The 7838-nt window shown below is 46.7% G+C and overlaps 2 protein-coding genes across 3 annotated transcripts in view; both read right to left on the reverse strand.

Annotated features, from left to right (window-relative positions):
- Window positions 1–1350: 1350 nt before the first annotated feature.
- shda (Src homology 2 domain containing transforming protein D, a) lies at window positions 1351–6610 on the reverse strand. Of its 2 annotated transcripts, none has more exons than XM_084481619.1 (8): window positions 6409–6610; window positions 5595–5844; window positions 5347–5448; window positions 4830–4989; window positions 3875–4099; window positions 3443–3617; window positions 3073–3192; window positions 1351–2755 (listed from the first exon to the last, which is right to left on the reverse strand). In XM_084481619.1, the coding sequence occupies exons 2-8, from the start codon at window positions 5838–5840 to the stop codon at window positions 2569–2571; spliced, it is 1215 nt and encodes a 404-aa protein (XP_084337745.1). In that variant the 5' UTR covers window positions 5841–5844; window positions 6409–6610; the 3' UTR covers window positions 1351–2568. The 2 variants fall into 2 exon arrangements, with proteins under 2 accessions (XP_084337745.1, XP_084337744.1); XM_084481618.1 differs by having other exon boundaries at window positions 5595–5872.
- A 285-nt stretch (window positions 6611–6895) lies between these two features.
- Window positions 6896–7838, reverse strand: part of yju2 (YJU2 splicing factor homolog) — a 3734-nt gene continuing 2791 nt past the window's right edge. The window contains exons 7-8 of the mRNA XM_084481888.1: window positions 7782–7838; window positions 6896–7430 (exon numbers count right to left, since the gene is read on the reverse strand). The exon at window positions 7782–7838 is cut by the window's right edge and continues 91 nt beyond it. Of these exons, the coding sequence (XP_084338014.1) occupies window positions 7315–7430; window positions 7782–7838 (173 nt within the window). The 3' untranslated portion in view covers window positions 6896–7314. The remainder of the gene's footprint in view (window positions 7431–7781) is intronic.

The following is a 7838-nucleotide window of genomic DNA, read 5'->3' on the forward strand; positions in this document are numbered from 1 at the left end:
GAGCCGACCACAGCGGTTTGCCTCTGCATAGCTGGGCCCCCCGAGCAGTCAGCCCTAAGAGACAATAAGAGCGTTTATAAGAACCAGTCCCTGACAACAGGGAGCGGTGAACACAGACAATAAGAGCGTTCATAAGAACAAGTCCCTGACAACAGGGATAGTTGAACACACAATAAGTATGTCAGAACACTGACAACAGGGCAAGGTGAACAAGGCAGCTGGGATGGAGGACAGCCAGAGACAGACAGACAGACAGAGACAGAGACGTACTAAATGTTGTCGTGGAAGTCCTCACTGGTGCCAACTTGTCCAGCCAGTAGACAGAACGCCTGAGAACACATGATACATCGCTGACTGATGGACATAGAGAACAGACCAATGAAACAATGGGAAAGACACTCGTGTAAACCCACCGGTCGGGAGATCTGAGTAGGCTGGCTTTGTGAACAGCCAATTGTTCTATCCGGGTTGCCATGGACACCGCTGATGGTGAACAAAGCCATGTCACTTTTTGAAGAATCCCTCTTTATACTCATACAGCTGTGCAGTCCATAATGATTTCCCTTTATGGGATGCGACTGGAACACAAAGGACTCAAAAGGAATGACATAACAAAAAACTCTCAAATAGTGGAAAACGTACAGTGTCTTACTGCGGATCATTGGCCATATTTGGGTACTGTAAAACTTCTGCGCAACTCCACAATTACTCAATCCATAACCATGCTTTCCTGTAACATGCTGACGATTAGGAAGGAAAACAACTGAAAGCTGGTCTTCATCTTCACCGCATATCTTTCTCAGTAGCTGGGTCGATGCATTGCCGTTGTATTTGGAGTTATTACATGAACATGTGGAACAGCCTTTTAGAGTTGCAGTCCGATGGTACATTTACATCTTATTTTGCGAAATAAAATTTTTGATGCCCCAACTATGTATTAGATGTACTAAATAACTACGATAGGCCTATAGACTATCAGCTTTACAACGTACCTTTATTTAGCAGTTAACAGTACAGTGCTTACCTTGCTGCCGCGGAAGTTAGCGGTCTGTCGGCCTCACAGGTAAGGTTTCTACCTGGGATCAGGTGTCCGCGCCGTCACGTTCACTTTGACCATTAAAAATAAAATAACGTTTCTTGAAATATGTTAATGTTGAAACGAATTAATCAAAAATTAAAACTAAAGAAATTCCACTCCGATTTTTCAGAATTGTCGCCATTCGATGATTCTTTAATAAAATGGGAGGAGCAGCCTCAGCCAATCAGAAAACGCGCCTATTGATTTCCCACGTGTTCAATTACACAGCATTTAAAACGGCCAGCACGTCACAAAAAAGAAAGACACGTTCATATAGTTAAAAACAACAATTTATTATCAGTCAATGAAAACATCGTTTGAAAACCAACAGCAGAGAAACTAGCAAAGCTTCAGTAGCCAATACCAACAGTCATGAAGCAACAAGCTTTTAATAGAATAATACTGCAGTCATTCTCTACACTAGTGTTGTCATTGTGCTAAGCCAACTCATTTCGCCGGCTCATGCCCTGGCATTTCACAAAATACACCAACTCCAGGTCACGTTCACGAGCCCCTCTGAAACGGGAGAACAAAGAAACCAAAAGGCCATCCATGGACTGGCTGTCAGGGAAGACGTCTAGCTACCCTATCTTCCACTCCAGCAAAAACTCAAAGTACCATACAGCCCCTGCTGACCTCGGAACAGCTTCAAACGGACGCGAGTCCCCACAGCGTGACGGGGAGAAATAAATATCCTGTTCAAATAAAAATACAGACTGAAAAAGGCAGAGACTGCGGCAGCCCCAGTGCACACCATATACAAGGCAGGAGCGGGCGGTCTGGTTAACTAGTTAAGATGGTAGTTAACAAGTTAGGGTGGGAAGGGGTACTCTAGTCAAGTTAACTGGTTAAGATGTTTTCTATATTTGCACTAAAGTCAAGATTTAAGTGAGTCCAAAGTCTAGTTAAGATGGGCATTACTGTTTAGTTTTTAACTAGTTGAAATTGGTACTGGTGTTTTATTAATGAGGATAGGTAGTAGTGTTTAACAAGATAAGATGGTCAATTAACAAGGGTAATAGAGTAAGGATGGCAGGGATACTTTCTCATCAACTAGTTTAGAAGGGCACTAGTCTAGCCAACTAGTTTAGAATGGCACTAGTCTAGCCAACTGGTTTAGAAAGTAGTCTCGTCAACTAGTTTAGATGGGCATTAGTCTAGCCAATTAGTTTAGATGGGCACTAGTCTAGCCAACGAGATTAGATGGGCACTAGTCTAGCCAACTAGTTTAGAAGGGCACTAGTCTCGTCAACTAATTTAGAAGGGCACTAGTCTCGTCAACTAATTTAGAAGGGCACTAGTCTAGCCAACTAGTTTAAATACCCGTGTTAGCAGGGAAGAGGATGAGGAGCGATCAGAGTCTGAACAGCGATTGAGGTTGAAGATGACCGAAACTGATCAGGGATCAGTATTCAGCAAGCAATATTCAGGAGCAACAGGTGTGTATGTGTGTATATGTGTGTGTGTGTGCGTGCGTGTGTGTGTGTGTGTCAGAGGGTCTGCACTATGACGGGGTACAGCAGGGACATGTGTTCGGCTCCTCTGATGGGCAGCTTGTGGGTGGTGTAGTGGTGGATGACCTCGGGCACGGTGGAGAAGGGGGGGCTGTTCTCCCCCAGGACGTAGCGGCCGTCTGGGGACTGGCTGAACTTCATGTGCATGAAGCCTTTACAGCTCCTAGTGGGGGGGGGGGGGGGGGGGGGGGGGGGGGGCGAGAGACGAGAGAAAATAATGAAAAAGAAGCCGATTCTTCAAGACGATGTTGAACTTCACAGCCTATCCTGGGTCAACATCAAAAGAGACGACGTTCTGTCTTAATCCTGGACATACATTCCGTTTGCTACCACACAGCACGCGGCTCACAGCACAGCTTACAGCACTAGGCTCACAGCACAGCTAGCACACAGCTTACAGCACAGCTAGCACACAGCACAGCTAGCACACAGCACAGCTAGTATTCTGCACCCGGCTAGCCCGCCGGGTAGCGCTCCTACCTCAGGGACAGGGAGAAGTCTGTGCGGCTGCTCTGGCTCTTCCTCACCAGGTAGGAGCTCTCCTTACACAGCGTCAGCAGCCCCTCCGCCTCGCCGCGGCCCAGCGCGCCGTGGTACCACCTGCGGCGGGGGAGGGGGTAAAGTCAGTGGGATGGAGACAGCAGGGTGGGCAGCAGAGATAAGGTTCTCCTCAAACGGAGCGGAGGACGTGACATCAGGTTCAATGTTGACTCCATTTCTTTTAAACTCAGACGACTGCTGTGGTTATCTGAATATGCAGTAAGCCGCCCTTAGGCGAGTCTGCTGAATGATTTAAAACAGTCGGTTTAAAACAGGCTGGCATGCATGATGGTGAACCGGGTCTCCTTACACTTGTCTCTCCAGAGGCATAGCGGGGTCCACCCTCTCCCCCAGGAGGGGCGGGGTGTCCCCCACCATGCGCAGCGTGGCGGACCCCCCCGCCGCAGAGGTGGGGCTGACCCTGGGGGGCCGGGCCTGCTCAGGGTGCGCCCGGGAACGCTCCCGCTCCGCACCCTCGAACTGAACTGCAGAAGTAGGTTGCAAAGGTTGAGAGAGAGAGAGAGACACAAAGAGAGAGAGAAAACAGAATAGCTTGCAGCCTACAGGGACTTTCAGGGGTTACAGCGGTCAAAACAAGGGTTCACATCACAGGTGAGGAAATACAAATAAGAATGAGACTGAATAAGATAAATGAGAGTGGATAAGAATGACAACATGGGTATTCACGGTATCTCCTTTGTATATCTTTTCCCTGCTGGTCTCCCAGGGGGGATCCACGTACCTGCCAGGGCCTTAGAGATGTGGTCCTTCTTCCACTCCCAGGGCTGGTCGTACTCATCGGCGGGCCTCTCGTCGTCCTGCGGCAGCCTGCTCTCCCTGCCCTCTGCCTGGGCTTGGGCCAGGCCCTGGGGGGCGGCGGGGTGCTGGAGGTAGGGCCGCTCCCTCTCCTCGTACGGGTTATCGTACAGCTGGTCCCCATCGCTGCTCATCGTGCTGAGTTGGAGCTCTGCAGGAGAACAGAGACCAATGTCACTCGTTCGGATGAGAAATAATGGCTTGTATTTATGAAGCGTGAAAAGAGACTTTACATAATAAAACCTCTGTTACAGAGGTAAACTAAACTATAGGGCGGCATTAGCTCAGGAGGTACAGTGAGTTGGCTGGTAACTGCAAGGTTGCTGGTTCGATCCCCGGCTCCTCCTAGCTGATTGTCGTGGTGTCCCTGAGCAAGACACCTCACCCTAATTGCTCCTTACGAGCTGGCTGTCGCCCTGCGTGGTTGACTCCGCCGTCGGTGTGTGAATGTGTGCATGAATGGGTGAATGTCAGTCAACACTGTGAAGCGCTTTGGATAAAAGTGCTATATAAATGAGGACCATTTACTATTTATGTACCAAGAATAATAAAGGCAGGCCTGCAGTTATTTTAATCTGGCCGTTAGTAAAGTACAGTTAGTGAGAATAATTAAAGTAGTGTTATTTAACCTGGTGGTTAGTAAAGTACAGTTAATGAGAATAATTAAAGTAGTGTCATTCAACCTGGTGTTTAGAAAAGTACAGTTAGTGAGAATAATTAAAGTAGTGTTATTCAACCTGGTGTTTAGTAAAGTACATTTAGTGTTATTTAACCTGGTGGTTAGTAAAGTACAGTTAAGGAGAATAATTGAAGCAGTGTTGTTTAACCTGGTGGTTAGTAAAGTACAGTTAAGGAGTATAATTGAGGCAGTGTTGTTTAACCTGAGATGATCCTTTGGGCCTGGAAGGGCTCCATGTAGCTGCGGCTGTCGGGAGCAGCGCTGGGTTCCCAGTCCGTCCTTGTCCGGGGGTCCGGCCGGGCATCAAAGGGGTCCGCGTAGTCCGTGTCCTGGTCGCCTGCGGCTGGGGCAGACGGAACGACCTGGAGACCAGAAAGAGAGAGAGATCAGAGAGCGAGACCAGAGAGAGAGAGAGAGAGAGAGAGAAACAGAGACAGACACAAAAATGTGAGAGAGACAAGAGACAGAGAGAGAGAGCCGGCGAGAGCCAGAAAGCAAGCAAGACAGAAAGAGAGACAGCCAGCCAGCCAGCCACAGAGATAGACAGAAACAGCCAGAGAGAGCGAGAGCGAGAGCGAGAGAGAGAGAGAGACGGAGAGAGAGAAGAATGCAATAGAATGCAAGAGAAAAAAACTAAATGCACCTTCTTAACCAGGTAGGTTGATCAAAATAAGCAGGTGAGCAAAAGGGACAAAACTAGTAAGAGTAAAAAGACCTACCGGTTCCTCCTGAACGGTGACTGGGCTCAGTGGGTTAGTACAGCGCCCAAACTCCTGAGAGTCCACTTTGATGAGTCTGTGTTTGGGAGAAACCACTTTGACCTGCATACACACGAAAAAGCAACGTTGTGATTCCTACATGTGATACTATGGCTCTTCTTGGCACAGTATTAGCCCAGTATGAGTAGTAGTGACAACACTTTAAAGAAACACAGGACAAGGGGAAAACACTGGGCCAACTTTCTTACCTCCACTCCATTCGGTAGCACAGATCCAAATGCGGGGAAAGATGGGAGGCTCAAGGTTGTACTACAGGCTTTGTAGCCGCCATTCTGGAGCTGCTTATCAGAGGGCTGGTAGGGGTCTTCAAAGTCCAGCTCTTTCTGAGCTCTGTAGGCCCTCAGGATCTCACTCTCTGTGTAGTCGGGCCTTGGGGGCTGTGGTGGGTCACGCCTACTGCCTAAGTTTAGATAGTCTTTAAGCCACTTTGCCATGGATCTGAGAGGTTGGAGACAAAACGTGTCACCTAAAAGGTTAGGTTAGATGCATGTCGCCACTTTTATCTCCATAGGGTAATTAAGGTGCTATAGAAGCAAAAACGTGCACACACACACACACACACACACACACACACACACACACACACACACACACACACACACACACACACACACACACACACACACACACACACACACACACACACACACACACACACACACACACAACTTGAATCTAAAATGAACTTCAGATGCACATAGTATTTTATTATTCAATCGTATAACTGTCACGTTACTGTTGGGGCTTCTGCTGTGACACCCTAGTTTAAAATTAAAAAATAGCTTATTTAGTTGCACTTATGCAGGCAAACGTTAAGAAACAACGAACTTAAAATAATTGTGGCTCAAATTATGACTCCGATGTGTGGTTCAATGGTTTGCCTTCAAATAAACAAGTCAGACAATAAATGTATACAGCTTTGTTCAGAAGCTCGCTGGTGAACTATACAAGCGTGTTAGCAGGGACGCTAATGCTAAGTGCTTTCGTTGGAGGGCTGCTTACCCTCGCCTTGAGAGTTCCACCTTCCAGTAATGTCTGTGTGATCCGCATCAAGTGTCGTGGTTTATAAAGTAAAAAAAAAAAAATTAACTGTGAAAAAATACGCACAGCCTTGCAGCCTAGCGAGCAGATGCTGGCTAAGCTAGGCGGCTAGTCTCATTATTTACAGGCAGAGTAGGAGAGGCGATCCTGAATAGTAGTGTTATCCCGGTCTACCGCAACGTAGTTTCCGGTCACTTACTTTCAATGATCTGTGTACGCCAGTTAACACTGAATGTCCCGCCCTCTCTCCCGCTAATAACGCCTATTTGGAGCTTCTCGTTCCAAGCGTTCCGTTGTGCCAGGAGAACGCCTGCGAACGAGGCTACAGACAGCCTGCAGACTGGTCTAGACACTGTTAAAGGGGCCAATAATACATAAATAATTGAGCCAATATTATATATATATTTTATTCTAACGATGGAGGATTTTAGGCAAATCTGTATATTGAGCTACTTTCAACCGACAGCGTCACGTATTTACAGCACTTGATTCATCATTCTGTTATAGACACACACCTGCTGCTTTATTGACACACACACGCACGCACACACGCAATAAAGAATTATTCTATTTTAGATTTACAATTATGTCAGAAGGCTTACAAGATGTGAGGAATTTAATTATATACTTTAACATAGTGACATAATGAGCAAAGAGTTTTAACAAAACAAGTAGCCTACGGACAAGAGTTACATTTTATTACCAAAATATCTGGAGTTCAATTCAAAGACCTTTCCATGTAACATAACAGTGAGTTAACAAATGGTGGTTTGGTTTCAGATAAAAGAAGCAGAACAGAATCCCGTAATCCATAAAAACAGTTCAGTGCCTGAAAACTCTGCTGGTCTCAATATGTTTTCTATCGCGTCATTCGCTTTCACTGCTGTCCGAGTACGCCCCCAACAGGCTGAGGGAGGAACTGTGGACGGCCAGGGGGACAGTGTTCACAGGGACACTGTTGGCCGATGGTGTCCCTTTAGGGTCTGGAAACACAAGGTCAAGAATCAGTCATACACAGGGGCAATGCCTAGAACGAGCCATACACAGGAGGATAATGATGAGAATCAGTCATACACAGGGGGATAATGACTAAAACCAGTCATACAGAAGGGGATAATGACTAGAACCATTCATAAACAGGGGGATAATGACTAGAAATCAGTCATACACAGGGATAATGACTAGAAATCAGTCATACACATTTACTTTTTACCCACTCATACTGATAGTAGTTTTTGCATTTATATATAATTTGTTTTGTGTGTTCCTTGTCATTTATGTGGATTGCTACAGCAGTACTACTAAAGTGCTCCATGCGTTCCATCATGTCACACCTGGTTTGGAGACGCAGCCAGCAGGGGGCGCTGCGGCAGGTTTCCTCCTGACCACCA

This window comes from Micromesistius poutassou (assembly GCF_964030765.1).
Source record: "Micromesistius poutassou genome assembly, chromosome: 17".
In the NCBI taxonomy this organism is placed as follows: domain Eukaryota; kingdom Metazoa; phylum Chordata; class Actinopteri; order Gadiformes; family Gadidae; genus Micromesistius; species Micromesistius poutassou.